Genomic DNA, 25896 nt, shown 5'->3' on the forward strand with positions numbered 1-25896 from the left:
ACAAAAGCCTCTTTCAAATAAAACATTTAATGTAAAAACAATGTTTCATTTCAACAACTGAACTGGTTTTGCTTCTTGTTCTGGGGTTTTACTTTTACATCTCCTGTACCATTCCAATTCTTTTCAACCAGCTTACATGGCATCTTCAAACTCTTATCAAAGGTACATATAGAAAAGGCATCTTTATAAATAGAAAACAAAGGGACTTTTTCAGCTTTTATTATAAATTGACATGACATACAAAGTTTACTGGACAGAAGTAATTTCATTACTATTTTTGGGGGGATCACCAACTTTTTGTGCAAACAATGCTAGCCTTCTTTTAAGCATTAAGAGCATAACTGCTTAAGAAATGACATAAGCAATAATTCTAGAACTACATCTCCCCTAAAATAATCTATTTTTTTTTTTACATATGTGCACAGCTTTAGCAAATTAAAGCCAGAGAGAAATGCTCGATGGACGATCCAGAGGCGTACTTGGAGTTTGCTAAAACTCAAGAGAGCTGGCAAATTCAAGAAGGTTGTAATGAAAGCTGCAGTTTCCCTCTTTCTTATTTTGTACACAAAAATCAGTGACTAAGAACTTAATACTGGATGACAAATCACATCCACACCATTAGTTAAATAGTCTCACAGTTAAAACACATCTTAAGGACCATCAAAATCAGTATTTACATTTTATAAATTTATGAAGACACCATTAGAAAGCTTATTTACCCCTTCAACAACCAGGGAACTGCATCTCATGGTGATGGAATGAAATAAAAAATTAAAAATACCTGTATTTACAGCAGCATTGTTCCTTTATAAATAAAGAATATGAAAAATGCAATATTTTAAAGGATAATAAAAAATTGAGGTGATGTCACTCAACCACAGTGCTTGCTGGAATAAACCCTTCGGTGCTGATACTGTACCAGTAGTGAAACCACTTTCCATTGGAAAAAATCTGTAAACGTATGCATAAAATGTGTTAACAGCAGTGCAAAACTGCTCAAATATAGTTTAGTCAGCATCTTAGTATCTGTATTGAATACAATACATCACAGAATACTTACATAAGAAGTGCAACACATTTTCTGGTCCAATTTTACAGTGCATTTTTCCCTCAAGAGTGGCATCTTGAAAGCCAAAGCTAAACCTTATGGCCTGGACTTGCAGTCTGTGCTCAGGCAAACAGCAGGCATGAACTTCAGAGGAAGTTAATCCATGTAATGCCTACGTACTGATTATGGACTCTGGGCTTTAGCATGGCACACTATGATGTGGAACCCTGGTCAAAAGGGTTTTACACATCAAATCATTTGTGTAGCTGTGTAAATGTGTAATAAAAATATAAAGGAGCTAATGTTCAAGTTTAAAATGGTACACTGGGCGATCAATACATCAGAATTATCCACGAAAACCAAACTGCTGGTAACCTCAAAAAGCCAAGGTGGGACTTCACTGTGTCTGTAACAGGAAAAGCCAAGATCTCTCCAAACAGGCACAAGACAAAGGAAGTGCTAAAGTTCACCAACTTTGATAGTTTTAGTGTAAGGAAACATTACTTTGTTATTTATGACCAATTGATAAATGATTTCAAATACAAGGATCAAGGTTAAACTTTAAATAGTGAGACCTTGTTTTCACAAAAAGCTAAGTGGAGAATTTCTACAGAAGTAAAGCAGTACCTGTATCCCAATCCCCCTTCCCCGCTGTTCCACAACTTCATGGTAGGAAAAACAGCCAGATACAGATGCAAAAATCTTAATATAAAAACGGTTTTACATATATTTAAATTATGTAAATTCCATAAAGTTCTTAAGACACTAATTACTAAAATTACAAAAAGATTTTCATATTGCTCTTCATGCTCAAACTCTTAGAATATTGTCATTACATCACCAAAACCGATATACATGTAGTACTTGCATAATTAACTGAATAGAAACCCTGTTAAAACAATATCCTTGTTGAAATCATTTATTTCCATCCAGCAGTGCCTGTTTGGAATCTCTGTATTTCTGTGTGTAGTTCTTTATCAAGCTCATACACCCTAGAATGTCACTTCAATGCTTGTCCGTTGAATGGCAATTGACTTCTGACTTCAGAGCTTCTGTTTCTTGCTCTGTTTTGTGACACCTGAGATGCCATCCATTTCCGAAATCCTCTCTCTCAGATTATTTTCACTATATCCATTTGTCGTCCCACTTTGTTCCTCAGAAGATTCCTCATCCGCTGGGGAGGCCGATTCTCCTTTCTCCAACTTCTGCTGCATCTCTCGGAGCCTGGCAACAGCTTTGTCTATGGACATGATGCTGATGAGGTTAAAGTCATGCATGCTGACCAGATGGAGCATAAAGTTTCGACACAAGTTCTTCTTAATTATTTTCTGTCCGTAGTTTTCCACAAACAGCATACAGGCATGATTCATTTGATTGTCAGCAATAAACCTGCCAGACCAGAAAGCCAGTGTTACGCAAGTAGAGCGCTTTCAGACACGAAAAGATGCCCTATGACATTGTTTATCAATATAACTACACTGACCCTCTATTTCAGTCTCAACATCTACAGTGTTTTTTCTCTCCACAGGCACAGGGCTATGGGGTACAAGAACAATTAAGAACTACAAACACTGTAATCTTGTTACTAAATTATCCTTTACTGACCTTTTCCTAAACAACTGAACTGAATTTTAAGTACTTAGTGAACTGCAGTGCAAAATGGTCAACCAATTCTATATAATTTATCTGTATCAAAACTAAGCACAGTAACATACCCGTGCTTCATAACATGAAGATTCCATAGTTTCATCACTTCTTTCTCGCCTTCGTTAACATCAGAAAATTCTTCAATTTGCTGGAGAAAGGACAAAAGACACAAACACACCCATCAGAACTGCATGTCTGCTGACAAGGAGCCAAGGCACACCTAAAATTCAACTTCTGCCACCTATACATCAGAATGTACACTTATTTACTTCCATAATCTATGCACACCCCACTGTGCGCTCCTGTGATACCAGCATCTCCTCTGTGAAGGAGAAAACCAGCCAAGACAATGAGAACTCGTTGGGGCAGGTGACTGAGCTGGCTTTGCAACTACAGGCATACTTGAAAATACCAAGAATTTCTATCATCAGTGGCTCAGCATCACAAGATTCTCTTAAAGCTCATTTTCATAATACATCCCTGCTTGTTCCCTACAACAACTGCAGACCAGCTTTTAAAAACCACAATCCATTTAAAGTAATTAGGTATAAATGGAATAATTACAGTAATGGTTTTCTCCCGCAGCCATTCGGGGTCCTTTTCATCCTCACTGTCTACTTCCATCTCTTGTGGACGCAGAGGTAAACACGTGTCACTGTGGAAATACAGCCGGTTGTGCCCGCTGCTGTACGTTCGCTGCTGCTCTACTTCTCCATCTTCAGACTCAAGGAACTCAGACATACTTGCTTTCGTACGCTTTGGCCTGGCAGAAGGTAGAACAAGTGACTGCTTTCAACCATTATGTAAAGTATGAAATTACTAAGAACTGTAATTGGTTAATACCAGTTCTTTTTCTAAGCTTCAGCTTGCAAAACTGTCATGGGAGAGGAAACTGCCAGCAATGAAATAAACCCCATTAAACACCCAACACTCTGCTCCAACCCACACTCCATCTTTTGGGGAAGAGACGTCTTAGGACAAGGCAATTAAAAAGATAGGTACCTCAACTGAAAAGATGTAGAAAAATCACAAGCAAAGTTATTATCCTTCAATTAGTTTATTTAGTTGTAAAACACTGCACTTAAGAACAGTGATATTTAACACAGTCCATGTGGACCTACACGTTCACAAATCCCTGGGTTTCAAAACTCCAGTCCACACGTTGTATTACACGAATACAGATGGACCTTGCTTTCCACCTCCCTACCTGCAAACCAGTATGTGTGTGATAGGAGTTCTTTTGACTGGTCCGTTGCGACTGAAGGCAAACCCAGGCTGGCGATGGATATCCTGGGGATTTCCTGCATAGGAGCCATCATAGCACTCATTGATGGAAACATCTATTCTAGCACCTTTTGGGTGATACTAAAACAGATAATTGCAAAGGTACTTAGTGAACAGGAATGAGAATACATCAGGCAGTTTATACAAGTAGCTTTTTTCAATTCTGAATACTTTAAATGTCACCCTATCAGTAACCCAACACAGCTCTAGTCTCCTTTTACAACACCCAAATAACTTTAACCTCTAGAAACAAATTATACTAAAGCTTCCTGGCTCTGTACCATTTTATTGTTTTATATAAAAAAATTCAGAACAGAACTAATTATAATATTAAGGAAAATATCAGCAGAAAATTGATAACCCTAGAAATTAGAGCCTTTCTGGATTTCCTAAAGCTTGGAGACGCTCCCAACCAAATGGAGATGACATTGCTGTCTGCATCACATAAAAGCACATCAATGCACAAACAGCAGCTATAGTCAGAATTCATCCTCCAGTGATTGGCATTATTTTTGTATATACATATATTAATACAATCAAACCCACAATTTCTCTTCCCCATGTAGCACGCAAACATCCACAGGAAGCTGCACTTAACCTATAGATACAGTCCTACAACTGAACAGGCTTGCAACAGAATCACTGCATATGTCATATCTGTGACAGACTGTGTAGTGTTTCACACAGCTGAAGTATGAAGTTACTTACAACATAATTAAAGATAAACCTGCTGTGGCAAAGCTTGAGATGTTTCAGTAAACTATAGAGCTTCCGACAGTTCAGTGTGCACCACGGGCAGTGCAAGTCATCCCGGGCTTCAGTCTGCTGCCTCGTGTTGTTGTTATAGAGGAACTGATGCAAACAAAGCAATAGGCAGTTATTAGCATCAAATGCATTTCACTGATTCACTTCCCAACCCCCAAACCAAAACTGGACTTAGTTTCAGGAGACCTCTACAGTAAGTTCTTGGGAACACTACACCAGCTCAGTGTACTCAAACTCTGGTATCTCAAGAATTTCTCCCCCACAGGGAGACCACCTGTCCCCCTCCAGATGTCTAACAAGAGATGTCCTTTGTATTTTGGAACAGCAGATGTGCCCCCAGGAAGATTAGTTTTCAAAAACACTTCCTGTAAGAAATAGTATGTGGAATGGTTCCTAATATGTGAATCTGAGACCCCTGAAGGCATCCACTGAAAGGGCAGATGGAAATTTCCATTGGAAATGAGCATTTTAATCCCATGAAGTGTTTAGATTCTAGTTCCCCCCTAATGCTTATTTTCAATACCTGGTAAAATATTCTCAACTTTTGTCGAGGTTCATTTAAAACATCTCTCTCTTTTCTTGTTTGAAGGTCTGTTGGCAGCGATTCTTTCACAGCTGAAAACACACAGAGACATACGTTTCTTTGGTGAAAAGGGAAAATAAAGAAGTTATTCTACCCAAGTATGGAAGTTCTGAGCAGGGCACACTGCTGCTTAAGGAAACTGGTTACTCCAGTGTACTTTGACCTAAGCAGCTCCTATCAGCAACCAGGAAGTCTTGACACTCAGTTTCCTCCACCAACCTACAGGCAAACCCACCACATCTGAACACCAGATGTAGCTCAGTTTTGAAGAACCCTTCAGGTAACTTAAACACTCAGGTAACAAGCAGCATTTTTCTTACCCCATTCACACAGAGAATTCTTTAGGTATAGCTAAAAGCAGTGGCTGGGAAATAAAAAAAAACCAAAACACTGCTTTTCCATGGCTGCATTGCAAATACAGCTCAAGTTCAATGTCAGAAGTTTGCCAAGTAACACAACAGACAACAGTGTGAAATGCAAGTATCACACAAAATATGTAACTGAAACTTTAACCCTTAACTCTTACCCCTCAAACACTTCCTGTTTGGAATGGCAGTGCTCAGTTGCCTCTGAGCCTCTTCCATGTACTTTAATCTCAGTAAGATTATTTGATCCTATACAATTAACAAGAAACCCCACACATCAAAGGAGGTTTAGAAACCTAACCTCAGGAGAAACCAAATAATGACACCTACTTGCTTCTGAGTGGTGAAAAGCTGGCAAAACAACTATCATCTCTACTGACACAAGACATTTTAGAAGATGTGCTTATTTCATATGTAATATTTTGGAGAACAAGAGAAATTTCATCCTCTCTCTGTATGAAAAAGTGGAGGCCTCACACTTCAGCCTGCACCACATCAGAGCAATTAGAATTCCACAGATCAGTTACTTTGAGTAGTTTGTAATTACAGTAAAGCTTAAGCTGCCACATTTAGAAAGTCTTTGATGTTTTTATTCCACTGCTCTGCCCTGGGAATAATGCCAAAGTAAAATGACAACACCAAATTCACACACCCTTGGGAAAGAGGCACTGGATCTTCCTCATTTACTATCAGAACCTCTGATAGAAGTTTCCTACTACTTTCAGTCACCTCTTTTCTTGGTATTCAGAGACTGAAAACAGCATAACCATCAAACAGTCCATAACACTGCACAATACATTCCTGTATGCTGGAAGGTGGTTCCTGCTGTAACTTTACCATCTGACTAAAATACTTATCTTCTGATTCAAGAAAAAATAGGTTCCATCAGTTCATCAGCAATACAGCCGTGCCACATCCCTAAAGCCTCTGTATCTATTATGTAGCTAACTAACACAAAGTGTTAGTTATCTGCATTTGAGTCAGTTAACATGTTGCCATTTCTTTTGCAAGTCTGAGCACAAAACCTGCCTAACAAATTACAATATAGGTCTCCAAGAAACTAAAATACCAGGAGGCCTGGAACGAGGAAGTAAAGAGAAAACAGAGTAACTTTTACAGTGAAAGTTCAAGTACTTCCCTGCTTCTGTTGCCTTTCTTCTATTGGAAATACTTCCATGTTTGTGTGTGGTCATCCATTCATCCTAAATACCTGCAATCCCTGAGCTCAGTTAAAACACCCCAGGGACTAAGCCTGGAGACACTTCTGTAATAGGGACCTAGAAGTTTCCTTAACCACACAGTCCCAGTCTATTGACAAGCCTGGGACTACTGACTACTCTGAAGTGAATCGGGTGCCAGTTGGGCCTAGGTATGTTCATAGGTATTTAAACAGCAGGACCAGCCTGTTGTCCTCTGTACAGTTTAAGTTTTCCAGCTGTCCCAGGGCCTTACCTGCCAACACAACATTCCAAGCTGAAGTTATAAACAACCTGGAGCAAGACAAAAGAAAGATCGTATCCAGGCCAGCTCCCCTGCCACTAATTCAGATTAAATATGACAGAAAACTGCTATTAAAGAAAAAGGACACAATGGTCAAAGGTGCCTTTTCTATCTAGTATCAAAAGTATTGAGTAGTAGCTTTTTTAAGCTAAGCTGTGGGATAACAAGGAAGAAACACAGTAATAAATTTGAAATTAAGCAACTGAACTAAACTGAACAGTAATTAAAATGAGTAGAGCAAAGCAGACAATCCTGTAAGTCCTACTCACAGATTCCACCCCATTCTATTTCACACCAGGCTTTATGAGTGTTGTCTATAATCACCTCAATGTTGTCATGACTTCAAAGATGCCACTTTTTAGCTTTTAAACTTACCTTAAAAATGTTCAAAATGCAGAATACAAAGCCCATTAATTTCTGCTTTTTCATATATAAGATTACCTGAAGTAGCTGCATCTGTGCTTCAGGCTTTCTGACTCACTGAAGTGCTACACAAATCATTATTCAGCAGCAAACCCAAAGTTTGCTTACCTATAGTCTGAGTAGGTTTAACAGAATTGGGCTTGTTTTCTTGAGGGAGGCTTTCAGAATTCCGTGTTGCAAGAGGCTTGGCTATAGGAGCTGTAGACTTATCATTTGTGTCTCCTGTCCAACGAAGAGTAAACTGAAGTGTAGGTCCCTGAGAAAATGTTTCAAATGGAGGCAATCTCTGAGGGGGAAATCAAAAGTAAAACAGCAGAATTGGTGTCTTCCCATGTACAAACCCAAGTACAAGAATACACAGAATGGGGACATGTAATTTTTTAATCACCTGAAGTCCTTGTGCTCTCAACATAAGCATACACACTTAGACATACTAAAAAAACAAGGAAAGAAAAGCTGAAGATGATGACTGTGCAGTTTCCTGCATCATTACCCACCAGCCTGCTGCCCACGGACTCCTCTTTCTACTCACACCTACTCCTAATTCCGGGGCCCAGCACTGTATATTAATACACAAACTTTAAAAACTGTACCACTACCACTGTCTGCTGTAGAAATGCCATTGTTATATTCTTCTGTGGTTATGTTCTTATATTCCACTCAGTTACCAAGTTAATAATAATGAAGAAATAGAAGTAACCTGAGTGAAGTACAAACTCCTATTATTAAGTATCACACCCTAAATTTATCAATGAGATTACCGAATTCCATCTTAAAAGCTCTTTATTATATTTAAAGTCTCATTAGTTTACAAAAATGCTACTGCAAAGATAGAAAGCCAATAGCAATGTGCTTATCAGATCTGGGTGATAAACACATTGGCCATGACTATTGTCTCTTCTCTTTGGAGTATGAAAACCCTCTCTTATTCTCCCAACAACTGACAGTAATCGTATCCCTGTATGAATTGAGCAAAGTTAAAGCAATTTAGATATATATATATATATTTAGTATTACATGTGGAGGATCTCTTCCTAGGATCTCCCTAAGAGCCACTTCTAGTTTTCTGTTTCAATTTCTGGCTCACAGTTTAACAGAATCGGAAGCAATATACCAGGTAAAGGCTGAACAGGACACTAGAGCTTTTAGCTATGGTTTTTGATCCACTTTGGATCATCTCTTTTTTATTTTTCAAAATTATACAATCATGTTAATACACAACTACTCTGCAACCACAAAGAATTTTCATATTCTTCTCAGTCACTACAACCAATACTCCCCCAGAACACAGGAGCATGTGACTGGGTAAGTACATTAAATCACCTGCATTCACTACATCACGTTCATTCATCTCAGTCAACGATTTCTCTGTGCACACCCCCTTCCCTTCATCACTAAATTTAATCAGCATTCTCTTAAGGTGTGTACAAGATCACACCTATGACAGCTCTGGTTTCCTCTTTCTTTCCTCAAAATATTCTGCTTCTGTAATTTGTTCCTTTTGATTTGTCCAACTTGAATTTTTTACAGTAATAAACACTGAATTTGCGTGATTTTATAAGACAAATTCACAAGTCATTGAAAGAGACAGCTGCCACACCTACAGAAGCTAACACTGCTTGTATTAATGATCATAGCCAAAGCCTTCCTAAACTGAGAGCTAAATTAAAACTTATACCCATACATCCTGAAGAAGTACAATTTCCTGTTCAATTTGATCCTCTTTCAGGGGAACAATCACTGACTGCATTTTGAATTGTGTTCCACCTTAATTCAGAGCATTTTAAGGCGACAGGTCTTTCTGTCACTAAAACAATCCATACCTTCCCATCAAGTATTGTTTCCCATGTTGCTCTTTTCTTGCTAATGGGACACTCTTCCATTTCCTGCATGGCCACTTCATATTCCCCATCCAGAAGCTGCAAGCGTCTGTCAAGGCAAACCATGTATTATGAGTAAAGTAGCTCAATTTTATTGTTTGCTTATTAAAATGTAGAATATATTTCACAGTATTAAGTTTCCATGAACCTAAAAAGGCAGATTTTCAGGCAAATTTATTTGGCATTTCAGTGCAAACCTACAGGTGAACACCATCCATAATGAAAAAGCTGCCTAATGTCAAACACTTGACAAAAAAGCCTCCATCCAAGCAATTCCAAGAGACGTAGGAAAGCTACTGTTAATGCACGATTAATACTGTGATGGGAATCTTCCCGAGAAAACAATAAATGAAAAACAGAATGACACCCCCCCCAGATCATCTCATTTTTTCCTGCTTTAGCAATAACTGTTCTGTTCCAGCAGACCAATATGATTTTAACTACTTGTTTGATTTCACCATAGTGATGGACAACTGATCTCTTCTTTACATGCTAGCAGAATAATATCTGTGACTGCACCAGCAGGAATCTGGGCATGGAGAAAATGATGCCACCAGATAGAATGTAAGCAGTAGCATATTCCAGAGACTGTTTTACTTGTTAATTACACTGTGACTGATCTGCAACAGAACCAAGGAATTACATCTGTCAAAAACCTGAGGAGAAAATCTGATGCGTAAGTTCATAAAAGGGAATTATTTACAGGTGTCACTAAACAGGTCTAAGTATAAAATGCGCCTTATGAAACCTGTAGAGTTTTTATTTAAGACAACAATCCTAAACTCTTATTGTAAATACCAGCTAAAAATGCAGCCAAGGACAGCCAACACTGAAAACAAAGCACAGATTTAAGACTAAACAAATTCCTAACTATTAACAGAAACAGTATTTGTTTTAGATAATATTACCTGTTTTTATCAAATACAGTCATTTGTGCTACAAATGTCTTTTCCCCATCTTCACGATTTGAAGAATTTCTTTTTCTTCTAGCTGGAAGCTCCTCATTGACATCTGTACACAACAAATATGGTATTCCATTATTATAGAAACACAAATTCAAAAGATCAAACAGCTTCTGTGCAACTGTAGAATACAAGTGACTTGATAATGTCAGATGTGCCATACAACAGAAAAGGACACAGTATTTAATAAACACCTCAATGGCAACAGAAGGAGCACTTAGCTTAACAGTTATCATATTTTTGGTATGTTCATCTATGTTTAGGGTTTATTCTTACTACTCTGTCAGCATAAATGATTCGGTATTTGATCTTCCTCCTCTTGTAGCTATAAACAAGTGAGAAAGTTTTCCATTCTACATGCACTCTCCGAGGCTAGAACACATCATGTCTTGATAAGATTAAGAAAAACAACAACAAATTTCTAAAAGCTGTTTTCTTTATTGGCTAGTCAGTTTTGATGAGACACCATGCCAGCACCTACAGCTGAGTCAGTCATCAGTGTTGCCGGAGGTTTAATGATATTCACAGTGACCACAGGGCTCTCTTACATTACCCACCCTCCCAACAGCATTGCCTCGCACCTTCACCATGAAATATTAGTAAAAATTGGTCTTAAACTTACACAAAAATAGAAGCATAGTTTCTAGCTGCCAACTCTATTTTATCTCCATCGTGAAAAAGACTGAAAACAAGTGAAAGCCAATTCCTCATCTTATTACTGGCCCTTCTCAGGATATGACCTATGCTGCACACCAAGACAACTGAATATATGCCTGCAAGAGAAACGTTTGTAAAAGCATATATAAAGACTCAAGTTACCAATGTTTTCATTAGTTTCGCCGTTTATCAGTCCATTAAACTCTCTTCTTCCTGGGCGAGTTACTCTGAATAACAATGAGTAAGACTTCACCATATGGCTGTTGCTTGGTTCAAATTCATTGCTGGAAACTGCAAGCGATGGGAAGTTGCCCGGTTTTATTTGGCTGAGGTCTGGGTTTAAAGGCACCTGCTTTTTACCTGTAGGAACCTGTCTTATCGGACAACTGACATCCTGCAGGAAAGAAAGCAAGCTAAGGTTTAGGTTTTTAGAATACAAAGGAGAGATATTAAGTATTAAAATTTACACCATTTCTGGTTTGTACTCATCCTGCCATCTTTTTGAAAACAAGCCTTGTAACAGATGTAAATTAAAAAATCTGGAGTAACAATCCCAGGTTTTAAATGTAAAACCACAGATTTGAATGTGTAAATAAAACTGGCATTTTATAACCACTTCTGGCAGCAGCCATCTTTCTCTAAGTGATTAAATTAACACTAACATGAGGCACTCAGAAAGATTGCAGAGCAGCCATTAATACTAATTTAATTCTGTTTACCTAAAGAAATTAAATGTTTTGGTTATATATATATATTTCAAGGGCTTCCTAGCTTCTCCTTCCAATATTACAAAGTGCACTTTGTAATATCTGGGAGATAAAGAACCACTTACCTAGGATTTATTATATTCAGTATCTCTTAAATAGATCATTGAACACTGTGTAGTATTGGAAAAACAAGCAAAATGGCCTAAGTATGCAACTTGCAGGAAAGCATTTCAAATAACCATCAGCACCTCCTGCTTTTATCATATATACCCATACCCTAGCAAGTAACAAAATTGGCTAGAAACAGTATTAACTCTTAAAAATGTGTTAAAAAAGCTTAACGTTCTCAGGGGAAATATAGAAAGTTCTGACTGCAATCTTTCCCTTTTTGGTTAAAAATTACAGCATGTGTTACTGAGCCTCCCATATTCCCCTAGCTGTGAAGATAATTTGCCAACTGGTGTGAAACAAACACAGCTAAAACAGCAAGCAAATTTAAAGATGCCTTGAAAAATTGTTTATGATTCATAGAAGCTAAAATCTGCAATAAACGAGATGATCGATGTAAAAAACATAGGTACAGAAAAAGCAAGGAAAAAGGCAGGAATTGGCAGATGACTGAAGAATTCAAAACAACTTATTCCTTTTAATTCAAAAGTGAAAAAGGCATAGAATACAAGGGACAGACTATTCGATGATTTTTGTGATTGCGTGGTTTACTGTAGCCTCTGGACATAGCAACAGAATTAATAGTTTAATGATTTGATGCAAAAAATTGAAGTAAAAATAGAGGTGGCTGAAATTCACAATGAGCAAGTCGGACATCCAAGCAAGCGGAATCCAATGAACAAAGCTGAATCCTTTCTTAAAACTTCCAGTTCTTCCTCATAAAGTAGAGCAACACCCATATATATATATGTATGTATGTATATCTGCTTCTTAAGAATCCCTTATCCAGTCAATAGAAAACAATTTTAAGAACTAATTTATTTTAGACTAAATCTCAACAGAAGCATCATTTCACCATTACCTTGTTGCATGGCAATGTTCATTACATATTCCAGAATCAGGTAATCATTTTGCTTTAATGTATATTAGTTGTTTGTCAAATCATCTTTACCTTTCGTTTCTTGTGGCACACTTTCACGAGCAGTACTTCCAGGGTTACAGAATTTTGTTCATTCTCTGAGTTTTGTGATGGCTTATCTAAACAGAAAAATATTTTCAGTTTTGAAAGAGGTGAAGATCTATCTAGTGGTGTAAATCCACCTGCACATGGTGTAAATCTATTTTTAAACCATAGGTACCTTAGGCACAAAGCCCTCCAGCCAAATTCTAAGATGTAATTCTCCCCAGACTTAGTGCAAATTCCCACTTGAGAACATATGCTACCTACCTGTTCTAACATTAGCAGATTTAAAAGCATAGTTGATCACCAATGTCAAAGCTTGCTACCTTTGGTATTGCCAAAACTGGTTTATAGCAGAGAAAAAGGGTACTGGTAGATTTCAGGCAAGTCAGAATACACTAGTTACACATGAGTCACATTAGTTCCTGTATTTTCTTTCCTTTGCAGTTTGCAAACCTAGAATTTGGTTTGCATCAAAACTTTACATCCAGATGCTATCAGATAGAGAAAAAAAAACCCAAAATAATAATAAATACCCCTTAAATATTATGCAAGGTTAAGTATATAGAGAATAGCTGTTAAAGGACTCTTGAACCTGAAAAAAAGTCTTAGAAAGTAAGACCTGCCTTCACGGTCTCAGCAGTAGGATCAGCAATACCAGTTAAGAATTGTCTCACAAAATAAATGTCATTGTATTGTAAGAGAACATTTAATAACATGGATATATGTTTATCTGAAAATGTGACCTCGTATGGAAGAAATACAAAGATAAAATCCAATTACACATATGGTTAAAGAACAGTTTCCAGAAGAAATGCTGACACACAATGATTAGCCCAAACTGAATGAGTCCATAAGAAATTATTTTTGCTCTTTTTGAATCTTAGAAGTATCAGTGTGGGCTTAATTTAAAAAGCACAATGGCGTCACCTTAGTCCATCTCACATGGAGGGAGGGGTAACCAAAACCACACTTCAGTTTCAAGAGTTTCTAGAGTAATTTTTATTCAGACAAGTGACCGAGTTAATTGCACTAGCTTAATTTAAATATTTCCTGTTCTTAATATTCACTACAGCATACATTGCTTATTTTAGTGATATACTTTTCTATGGTACAAATGACCATCAGGCTCTATTTGTGGTATTCTCTTGAAATGAAAGGTGCAGAGTCACGCAACTTGGATATTTAGTATTAAATATATTTATATTTATATTTATATAAATATATTTATATATATATATAAAAATATTATATAAAGCATCAAATATTGAAAAATCTACTACAGCCCATGTCTGTGTAATATCACAATGTAGTAGTAAAGCAGTAAGAATCCCAGACTGGTTTGGGTTGGAAGGAACCTTAAAGCTCATTCAGTTCCAAACCCTTGCCACGGGCAGGGACACCTCCCACTAGAGCAGGCTGCTCAAAGAAAAAGAAGGTCTATTGGCAAAATGTATGGAACAACCACCCTATCCACTGGGTATTTTAAAACTCAACAGCATATCCTTCCCTCCCTCTTTGTTCTATACTTCCCTATTCTTAGCATTAGCTGCCCCAAAAATCTTTTCTGGTTTCCCAGCTTAAATACTGAAGGTAACATATAACATGAAGCTCTTGAGAGCAGAGACAAGATGAATACTATCCATTCAGACCAGCAGTATTGTGAAGATCCAGAATGTTCCTAATCTACAGATTTTAAGAACTTTCTCAGACTAACATTACAGTTTAATACAGAAATGATTCTGAAATCTAAACACTTGCAACTCTAACTTTTAAATACCTTACTGAATAGATCTGGTTAAGCATAAGATACTTTGAGGGTAGCAGCATCCAGAAAAAGGTACAGAACCTGTTACATGAATTGTATTAGCTTGTACATCCAAAGACTAATTTGCCATTCAGAATATTTTTAACTGAAAAATTAGCAACGCTACTTCATTTTAATAGACAATCATCTATTTTTTTCCTAGGGATGTAAGAAGACAGTGAGTTTACAGCACAAAGCATGTCACCACTGCTTCCATTAAAGCAACAGAAGCCATCATTCTCTTCTGTGAAGTCCAATATTCCAATTTTGAGAGGCAAAGCCTTACGCGCAGAAAAGATACAACTAAATGACTGCAAGTAACACCACCACCATTTCCATTGCTTTTATAACCACTGACATGGCCTTTGCCTCATTTCTAGTCTCTACTTGACAAAATTTATTCTCACACTTCTGTTTTAAATTAAAACCAACTAAATTTTCTAACTACTTCAAGCCTGGGGTTTGGGGGTTTTTAAAGCTATTTCAAACACCCCAAAGACACACTCCCATGGAATTACTTTCTTCAGGAATTCCTCAAGGCCTATTTCAGTTTGAATGGATGATGACTTCAAGTATTTCTCAATCACTGTTTTGATTAAAACCCCTGAAGTTCATCTGCTTAACATCATAATTACTCTCCAACATATTTCAAGTGCTACTGAAAGTATTATAACTAATGGGACAGCCTGAGCTTAACTAACTTAAAATCTGTGTCCAAACAGCCAATATTAAAAATATTCAACTATTCCCTTCGCAGATCTACACTAATTTCAAAGGTTCTATACAAAGTAACAGTACAATGAAGGAATTAGCAAACATACCATTTTTATGGAAGAACCCAGTAAACGTAAGTTGCAAATGAGCAGATAAGCTAAACAGAAAAACAAGAAAGGAAATGTTAGAACAAATGAGTATTTTCTTCTCACAGCAGCTGCTCCATTCACTGATGTTCAGGACAGACCTAGACAAGAGACAGAACTATAATGATGTGGTCCTTTTTTCTAACTTGCAAATTGCCTGGATACAGCAACTGCAATTGATGCAAAGTCGTAGACCAGTTTTCTCTTAAAGAGACTGACTGTCTCTGCGTACTCTGGGACTTGATACATAATTAAAATCAGAGGTTTAAACCCCACAGTAGCAGGGAATTGTCAACACGAGCTCTTGCCTTCACAGGCAGGCAGATACATTTCCCAGACATTCTTCAGCAACAGAGAAGAATTTTGGTGTAAACTTTCTAGAACTTCACCCTGAACCATGCGCTTGATAATGAATTTTTTTCAACAAGTACTTTCAGTTTGATGAGGAGAATCTTTACAATGGGGAAGCTACTGCCTTAGAAAAAAGATTGCAAGTCATATCAAGTCCACATCATCCGTGACATACACAATCAAAATATTAACTGCATCTGGTTTGTTTCGCAGCACCGCAGCTCAGAGCCTCAAGTATTCTCAAGAGTATTCCGCTGACTGCAGACGCATTTCATTTCAAATTGTTAAATTCAGAACACATCACAGCTTAAAGCAAGTATTCATACACCTAGAGTACAATGGGTTTCAAAACCACTTAAGTGTTTCTGAAGTACACAGTATTAAACAAGGTATCATCTGTTACACTATAACTCCAGATACAACTTTGATCACCTTCACTGACTTCTCAGAAAGATAAAACCTGAGATTCAACACTTATTTTTAAACACAAACATATCCAAGAGCAAGGACAGGATTAGTCAAAGTGCCAATAGCTTCAGGATTCAAAAGACTGTGTCTACAGCAACTTGCATCATTCATCCAGATTATTTTTCCAGACCAATTCTAGACTAAAGTACAATTTTAATAGTTTTAAAAGCAGAAAAAACACCACACAAATCAATACTCTACTTTATTTCAACATGATCCTTATCCTTAAAACAAAGATATTTACCTAGCAAGTACCCACAATATATGCAATAAAAGATAATCAAGAAAAATAAATGTACAACTTCTTAGAACACAAAATTTATGTTTTTTGACGCTAAACTGTATCTAGCATGGCTGCCTCTGAAGTATTCTATTTGCAAACACTATGGAAAAAGAACACCTGGTTAAAAGCCAAGCAAGCACCACAAAAACCAATTTCAACAGGTCTTCACACATTGCAGCAACTTAGGCGAGTCTTTAAAATGTCCAGAATGCTTTACATTTCACCATCCATTCAGCACATTAAAGGGTTTTGGCTAATCATCTACAGTTTTTGTACCAAAAGAGAACACAAAGCCAACCTGCAGGACCAAAATTGATCCCTGACTGAACAGCAGACTAGCTTATTCTGAAAGTCTGAGAACTGATAGGTTAATTTCCATCATATACACTGTCACAAGGACTTTCAGGCTTTAACTTATACAGAAAGGATGCACTTTAAAAAAAACCTGTTATGGTTATCATCTATCACACTCATCACAAACATTCTGTATATTACATCACTTATCAGCGAACATGCTTTTCATACCCTTTTATTTAAGCAGTAGGAAAAGCTACTCGCGGCAAATACCTATTTGAGGCTTCTATACGCATTTTAAGAAACAGCATGACAAATACTGAAAGCTTTTCTTGATACTGTTTTTCTTGAAGTTTTTAAGTGACCAATGCACAGACACCCATTTTAAGATTTCAGAAGCAACATTTCAAACAGTAAGTACCTTGCTTCTAATAATTACTCTTATCACTTTATCAGAGACTTTTGATTTAGCACATGCACACAAATACATATGCAGGACAGTACCTGTGAGATTCTTGTTCTCCCTTCATTTTTTCTACTTTTGATAACATGTCATCTACTTTAAATGTTTTCCTGTGAAGAAAAGCAGAAAGAATAGTTTCACACAGCCACTACTTCCATCATATGTAACAAGAAAATTTGACTTGGCTTTTAATCTAGAACTGTCTATACAATGTTAGCTTTCTGTTCAGAAAGCACCCTTTATATACATAGTAGCACACCCATGTTGCAGGGACACAGCTGCAATACAGCTTCTCAAGCTGCATCAAAAGAATACAAAGAATTAAAACCATGACCATGCCTAACCACATTTCACCTTTGGTCAAAGAAAGTCTTCTTGCTTTAGTGACACTTAACACCTACTAGGAATTTAAGTGCCAACTCTTCAGTCATTACTATTTTAAACTTGATAATAATGAAAAACACTTAAATCCTCATCTGACCAAACCACCTAACTATAAGATAAAGCCTTTCTCCACAAAGTTATGTTAAATAGATGTGATACAAAAATCAACGAATTCTGAAGCTACTTCTAGAGCACACTCACGGGAAACAATGTCACAGAGAATAATCGTTTCAAATTATTTCTCTCCATAATTCTGACATCAGTCTGTTCACGCCCGTATGTTCAGCCTGTTCTACCATACATACAATTTATTGTTCATTACTAAATAAAGTTCACTCATGAACAGAAGTTGTTCAGTGGTTTCCACAACAGCCTTTTTTCTTTAAAGGCAAATAAATGCTTGGACCTAGATGGCAAAAAAATTGCACTAGAGTGACAACGGCAGAGCTGTGAGGGCATCCTTCCATTACATTTATGCCTCAGAAAAATGAAGAAAGAAGAATATAAACTGTTGCCAAATGCTGGATTTTTTGTGAAGGGAACAACGATGACACAGTCTGGGGATGTGGGAAGCATCATCTACAGAAATATCCTGACTGAAGAAACACTGATGTCATACACTGTCCACATGCAGCATGAAATACATCTGAATGACTAAGTTACCATTCGCATGGTGACTAATAGTAGCCCTGGACATGAAACACAAGTACAGGGCTACAGCCAGATAACAAGGACAAAAATCATTATGATTTGTGTAGTAAACAATCACTGATTCAGAGGTTTACTCAGCCTAAGGTTCAGAGATGACAGATTCAAGAGCTGACTCACCTACACTAAAATGTGGGATTATTAAAATGCACATTGCAAGGCTCAGCTTTGAAGCAAGAGATGTTAAAAAGAGGAATTTCTGGAAAGTTTCAGATTCTAAGGTAAAACGGAAATTAAAAATCTCTGCATTCACTTTGTCCAAGCTCATCAAAACCAGCCACTGCTCTGCAGAACAGTAAGTAGCCTTCTTCAGACTAGAGAATTGCTTAAAAGAGCTCTACAGCAAATTTATGTCATGACTGGAATATGAGCCAGAAACCAGCTAAGAGACAAACATGTTTCAGGAATGGGGGAAAGTTTAACAATCTTTCATAAGATATACCAGTATCTGACACAGCCTGCATTTAATATTTGTGAGCATTATTGATCCAAAAAGAACAATGACACCACCTTTCCTAATTTCAAACTCAGGTTAGTCAACACAAGAAGAGAGTCCTCCTAAAACAAGATCTCTCAGAAAAAAATAAAAATTGCAACAAAATAACCACATTAAATCCAAATTGTTGCCTTTAATTTTAAGAAAACTTCAAAATGACAGAAATTTCCTCTAAACTACTATTTTTATGTTCCCACGTATATCAGACAAAACAAAGTTATTGTAATAACCATCTCTAACACCCAGGGTTTTTAAGACAGCTTTTGCTTACGCTACAAGTATGTGCATCTTGCACATTCCTTTCTCCACCCACTCTTATTCCAGTCAAGCACACTAATAATTAGCAAAGTATTAAAAGTCACATCCCAGCATACCATTATCCTGTCAATAAATAAATTATTCATTGCATGGAAATAATTTTTTATTAAGAGTTAGGAACTTATTTCCACTGCCATCATTTGGCCTAACAATACAGTAACACCTGAAGACAGACCTATAGGCTGAAAGCCCATTTCAGTTCTCCATCAAGGATCACTTGACCAAAGCGTATCACCTCTCCAATGATAAGCAGCAACTTCAATACCTTTTTAGCCCAAGTTGACGCATGCATATTAACTTACTGCCTACCAATGCTTCTCTATACTCTACGCATTCTAGTCTTTAGAAACACTTTCTCAAGTATTAAACATACAGATCAACATCAATGGATAATTTCTTGGTAAAAATGCAGCTTTACTTCCCTACCTCCACGTGATAAAATCTGTCATTTTTCTCAGACTACTGTAGAGATAGAGATAAAAGATGCGGAGCTATAATTACTCTTGTCATAGGTTAAGTTCTATAAAGCTTGGAGGTAAATTTTTTATACTTTATGTATGTATGATGCTGGTTACGGAAATGGCAATTAAAACAATGATCAGCATTTAAAAATGGCCAAGTTAACAAGTTCCAGGGAGAATAAAGATACATGTATAGTCATGGCCCACATAAGCAGGCTAACAATGATGCAGTTCCAAAAGATACTTGTTTGCAACAAGAACTCTACTAATACACTTTCACTATACTGAAGCCAGGTAAGTATTTTTTTTCCTAGTATAAGCCTATAGAAGATCCTTCTACTCCAATTTGGATATTCAAAGTCCCCTTTTCCACCAGAATAACATCACCACATACCTTAATTATTTCTATTGAATAAAGAATGACAGTTAAGGTCTTGCACATACTTGAAAGTGTTTACCAGCGCAGATCAGCTAACAACTACCCTGCTAACCTCCCTCTGGAAGTTCAGTTGAGACTGTTTTGCCCCTACATCTAAGTAGTCTAAACTAACTTTAAACTACAACTATTGCGGTTTTAACCAGGCTGAAAGAGAAGGACCACAGTACTGAGACAGTATGGAAATGTGGGAGAGGGGAACAATACACTTCACAAGTATTTTCTGGGGTTTTTAATCCCTCCAATTATGCTACCTCATTTCTGATGCATTCATTTGTTCTTATAAAGGAAACATACTGAAGTGTTTTACTTAAATCTTCCTAGACCTAATTACCAGAATGATTTCAATATTGTCAGAATTAGTGAGAGAAATGGCTATTAATGTCTGTTATTAGAACACTACCTACCTAGAATCCCAGTTCTAAAACAAAGTGTTAAGGGAACTAGAAAAAAATCATTATTTTTCAGACAGAAATGACTTGTGCAGCTGAATCTGAACAGGAATTTGGAACAGTGGACAACACAATGTACATGCAAAAGTACTGTTTCTTGTCTCCCAGCAACTAGAGCAGATATCCAAAGAAACGGATTCAGGTAGAACATACGCATTTCAATCAACTAGAAGTTAATATAAGCTATAAACAAAAACTTGCTGTTGCACAATTCTAGTTAAGGTAAAAACAAAACAAAACCCAAACCAACCTGAACATTATTCCTTAAAATTTAGCTCTGAGTTATTTTAAAATAAGCAAAACACTCACTTTGGCAACTTTTGAAAGAAAAAGTAAGCAGCAAGTTCAAGTTTAAAAAAAGATAAGGCTTATCATTATTTGTCCTAAGTACATGAAGATGTATGTTCTGAATTTAGTTTGAAGGAAAAGTGATATTGGCACTAATAGCTAATGGCAAGAACATTAAATAACACCCAAGAATGCCAAATAAGAGCTATATTTAAATAAAAAACCATGCAAATTCTATCACTCAACATATCATTCAGAGACTATCTTCCTTAGATACAAAATTTAAATTAGAATTGTCTGCATAATCAGATTTTATTGCTATTCATTAAGCATTCATGATTAAGTATTTCTGTCCCACAGCAACTGTTCCAAGGCATTAAGAACTTCAGTGTTAAAATATTATTTTTAAGTAAGTGTTCAGGCTACAGAAAAATCCAAACTAACAAATGATTTTCAGTGAAGAGGAAGTAACCGAAAGGACTTTGCAATTCTGCTAATAAATAGCACACACCACACACTTTTCACTCTGCAGTATTTATGTATGTTAATATCAAAACCAATAGTTCTGTGTTTTTTTCCTAAAATAAAATGTTTCATGTGATTATGATCAAGCACCATTGATTACAACAGCTCGGGTTGGTTTTTTAAGAAGTTCTCAATGAAAACAGAAAACCAACAGGACAATTACTAAGGATTCTATAGATACTTCTCCACATTTGAGTACTCCCACTACCAATAGGAGTCACAAGCATGAAGTCACACACACCCTACACATTGCAGAAAACTTCTTAGGTCTCAGAATCAATTGTGAAATGATGTATACATTTTTTAAGCTCTTCAAAAATAAAAGGTCATGCCTGATACACCACATGAAAAGAGGACGTCGTCCTCCACTATTTTTTGGACTTCTACTGGGTTGACATTTCAGGATTACTTTTCAGAAACAATGTTACCTTTTGATATTTGTTCGGGAGTTTCTGTGGGACATGTAAGTGAGGGTCCTGTGCAAAAATATTGGCTGTAGGGGGAAAACAAAGAAAAGGGTTATGCTTTAATTAAAATTTCCTACAAGTCCAAAGTAAAGGAGCGATAAAGACCAATTACTCACTGCTATTAGATTCCGGGTACGTAGAAATCTGTATATCTGTGTTGGTTCTAAGAAAAAGAAATACGTGTTATCCAACATACCTTCTACCTCCAGAAAGAGCCTTACATTGATATAAAAATATCTTCTTTAGCATGTTTTTTGCTCTTTAAAATAATTATCACATAAGTCACTGTTTAAATGAAGAACCACAATGTCCAAATAACTCCAAGTTAACAAGTGAAAAGTTACTCTACCTACTGTACAACACAAAGCAAGTTCTTGTTTAAGCTACCATAAATCAGTAGTCACAACTATGACTGCTCTTGCTTTCCACAAAGTATGTTTCTTACAGGCTTTTTATCATAAAAAACCTCAACCTATTACAACCTATTACCAAATAGGTAAATTTTCTTCACAAAGTTAAGGAGCATGTGTGATACAATACCAAAATAGTAGACTGGATTTACATAGTCAATTTGGTATCTGATTGTTTTATCCTTCTGGAAAGTACCAAGGTCACTTGCACAAGGTACCAAAATAAGAACAGAGACTGTCAGTTGACTACAAGACATTACACATCATTCTACAAGAAGAAATTCATTTCCAAAACCTTTTTACATTCATAGGATCAGAAAAAACGTTGATTCTGGTATAGCAACCACTGCTTCAAAGAGCAATCAGAAGGAAGATAATACAGCTGTGTGCAGTATAGACACAAAAGGGCAGCATCGTTTGAAATAGGTGAAACAACCAAAGTTCAAAAGATCTAGACTTGCCTACAGAAAAGAGGAGCTTCCGTTTAGTTTCAACCAATTCAGTTAAATCAGGACAAAAAAAAAGGTTTTTGTCTGGATCAGGTTATATCTAACGAGAATTCCAATCTAAACTGAAATACACCCTTTTTACACTGAAATAAAAGCCTGTTTCATTAGGTTATGCCAGCAAGAAATTAGGAAATGACTTGATAAAACACATTAAATGATGAGAAACAGAATGAAGAACACCTTGATTCCTGTGCTACAGCTGTTAACACTGCCTCCATTTCCCATATAAAGAAAAACAAACAACTATTTTTTAAGAAATAAAAAACTTTTTATTTTCAGATGACTGCAAAACAGTTATTTCAAACAGCTGGAAACCTTATTTTAGTTTATGGAATTCTGTGATTAAAAGTGAAGGAGGACAGCATTTTATACCTTTTATCACTTTTTAAAGATACTATTCAGCCTTATGAACACTTACGAATGTTAAGACCCCAAAGAATCTATTATTAGAGAGACATATTATTATTAGAGAACGAAATCCTAGAATTCTCAGTATTTCCTTTCAGAAGCCTGATGAAAACCAGTAAAATTCTGCTTAATGCAAATGATTGTAATGAAATCTGTGTTTTTCACATCAAGATGAAAGATGGAAAAGAAAGAAATTAAGCAACGTGCACTTTGCTAGAAAGTGAAAATGTAAAGTAGTCACAACTTTTAAAGCAGTATCTCGGGGGGTTTTAGTCTCCAAAAAAGCATGACACGATTAGAATTCAGACAGGTATGAAAACATTAAATTACACTCACAAGGATGTAATTTAATTTAAAGACAGCACACTGCTGCTTCAAATTTAGCTTTCCCAAGTAGAAAAGCTCTGAAACACACATTTCATCCTGCAAGCAGACATGTTTCTCAAGTGCTTATTATTCAGCAAAAGCTTAAAACGAATCCTTATCTTTTTCTAGCATATGACCTTGAAAAGGGGCAAAAACACGAAGGAAGAATGTGATTCGATACTACATTTGTTAGGATTTTTTAATCCATTATGTACTTATTGCAGTTTTCCCATAAAATTCACACTGTGGAGCTAACACACCACGATACATTTACAATGTTAACTTATTCCTGATCACTACCTGCACAGATCTGACAGACTGAGGCATGGGCAAGGGAATTTTTTCCCCTGCATCTTGGACGCGGACACTGAACAAACCTCTTAGAACTCATTTGCTACTTGACCTATTTGCAGTACTGTATTTACTGAACACAGAGCTTTGTTAACAGGGCTGATTCAAAGGACCCCACGTTAGTAAGGATTTTACAGACCACCAAAAACTCCAATGCTTTCTCAAACACTGTCACTGTCTATAGCAAGTGAGCATAAGCGGTGACAGCACAAATCCTAAAACAGGATCATGTATTTAATATGGCATTAAAAATTTCCTTCAAATCCTAGCAATTGCACAGAAATCTTTCAGTACAATGTAAGTCTACTGCTACACTGTGCTTTCGAAGCAGATTTCCATAAACAACTTTCTGGTGCATCCAAGGGGATTCTCCTCTTATCTGGCACTGCCACAGGGTGATGTGTGGGTCGCAAAGGTCAATTTCCAATATGAAATCTCAACTAAGGGACAATTATGGCCAGACAAAGAAAAACCAAGTACAGTGAAGTCTTAATCACATCCTGCCCCTGAAAGGGGTTCCAATGGTAGTCGCCAAAGGGGAAGAAGAGCCTCCAGGTTCTCAACTCCCCTGTGCCTCCAAGGGCTGTTAGAGGAGGGAAGGGAGCCAGCAGCCACCCCGAAAGCCTGATGGGAGCTACTACTGAGCAACCAAGTTCATCGGCTGGGCGCAGACACAACCCGCCCTCCGCTCGGCGGGCCCCGGCCCGGGGCGCCTCTCACCGCCCTGCCCCACACCGGCCCCCGAACCTCACGCTTCCGCCCGAGCCCCGGCGGGCCCCCGCCTCCCCGGCCGAGCCCCTTCCTCCCCCAGCCCCGCTCCCCTTCGCCCTCCTCCCCGGTCCCAGCTCCCTCCCTCCCCCGACCATGTTTACCCCCGGAAGCCCCTACTCTCCACAGCCCTCCCCTCCTCCTCCCGCCCTTTCTGCGGCGGCCCCAGCCGGTCCCGCCGGCTCGGGCCCCCACTTCCTCCCCCGGCCCGGTACTCACTCTCGAAGGCCTGAAGAAAGAGCTCGTGGTCGGCCTGGATCTGCTCCATCTTCGGCTTCTTCACGGGGGGCAGCGCCGCCGCCGCTGCCGCCGCCGCCGATGAGGCCGAGGAACCGCCCGAGTAGCCGCTTCCTCCGCCGCCACCGCCGCCGCCTGCGGCACCACCGGATTTGCCGCCGGGAGCCGCCGCCGCAGCCGCAGCGGAGCCCCCGAACCCCCCGCCGCCGCCGCCGCCTCCGCCGCCACCTCCTCCTCCTCCGGCGGCGCCGCCAGCGGAGCCCGAGCTGGGCCCCGCACCTCCACCGTGCTTCTGAGGAGCCATGGGCCTGGCCCCCGAGAGGGCCCCGGCAGGACGGAGACCGAGCGGGGAGGGAGGGGGCGGCTGGGGCGGGTGGGGTGAGGCGGGGGGAGGGGAAGCGCCGAGCTCCAACTCCTCCAAGTCTCCGCTCCGCTCTCCTCAGCGCTACGACCAGCCGAACCCGACGACCACGACACGCCCGCCTCCCCTACTCTCCCATTGGCTCCGAAGATGGCGCCGCACCGCCCCATTGGCCGGCGCGGGGCCCGCCCCCGCGTGACGCACGGATGGTTCTGGAAGAGTTTGGTTGGTCGGTGCGCTCCGCCGCTTGGCGCTTCTCCCCTCCCCCGCCTTTGAACTGAATTCGCGGGAAAGGGCCGCTCGCCCTCCGGCGCGGGGCATGCTGGGTAGAGCGGGCCGCCCCTCACCGCCGCGCCGCGCCGCGCCGCGCCGGCTCTGCCCTCGCACCCCTCAGGCGCTTCACCCGCAGATCCGCGGCTCTGTCCCGCAGCCTCCGCGGCCGCACAAGTTGTTGGTCGGGAAGCCGTCCCCTGCG

General features: G+C 38.6%; 1 protein-coding gene across 1 annotated transcript; it reads right to left on the reverse strand.

The window, feature by feature from the left end:
- Window positions 1-7: 7 nt before the first annotated feature.
- On the reverse strand, window positions 8-25543 carry SUZ12 (SUZ12 polycomb repressive complex 2 subunit). The gene is made up of 16 exons (XM_062612666.1): window positions 25043-25543; window positions 22128-22174; window positions 21973-22037; window positions 17518-17586; window positions 15579-15628; window positions 12942-13027; window positions 11277-11508; window positions 10404-10506; window positions 9439-9544; window positions 7724-7901; window positions 5268-5359; window positions 4688-4831; window positions 3903-4060; window positions 3260-3458; window positions 2764-2843; window positions 8-2437 (listed from the first exon to the last, which is right to left on the reverse strand). The coding sequence occupies exons 1-16, from the start codon at window positions 25362-25364 to the stop codon at window positions 2092-2094; spliced, it is 2277 nt and encodes a 758-aa protein (XP_062468650.1). The 5' UTR covers window positions 25365-25543; the 3' UTR covers window positions 8-2091.
- Window positions 25544-25896: the final 353 nt, after the last annotated feature.

The sequence above is a fragment of the Pezoporus occidentalis genome, unplaced genomic scaffold (assembly GCF_034315485.1).
Source record: "Pezoporus occidentalis ecotype Australia unplaced genomic scaffold, CSIRO_AGI_Poc_V1 ctg160, whole genome shotgun sequence".
Taxonomy (NCBI): domain Eukaryota; kingdom Metazoa; phylum Chordata; class Aves; order Psittaciformes; family Psittacidae; genus Pezoporus; species Pezoporus occidentalis.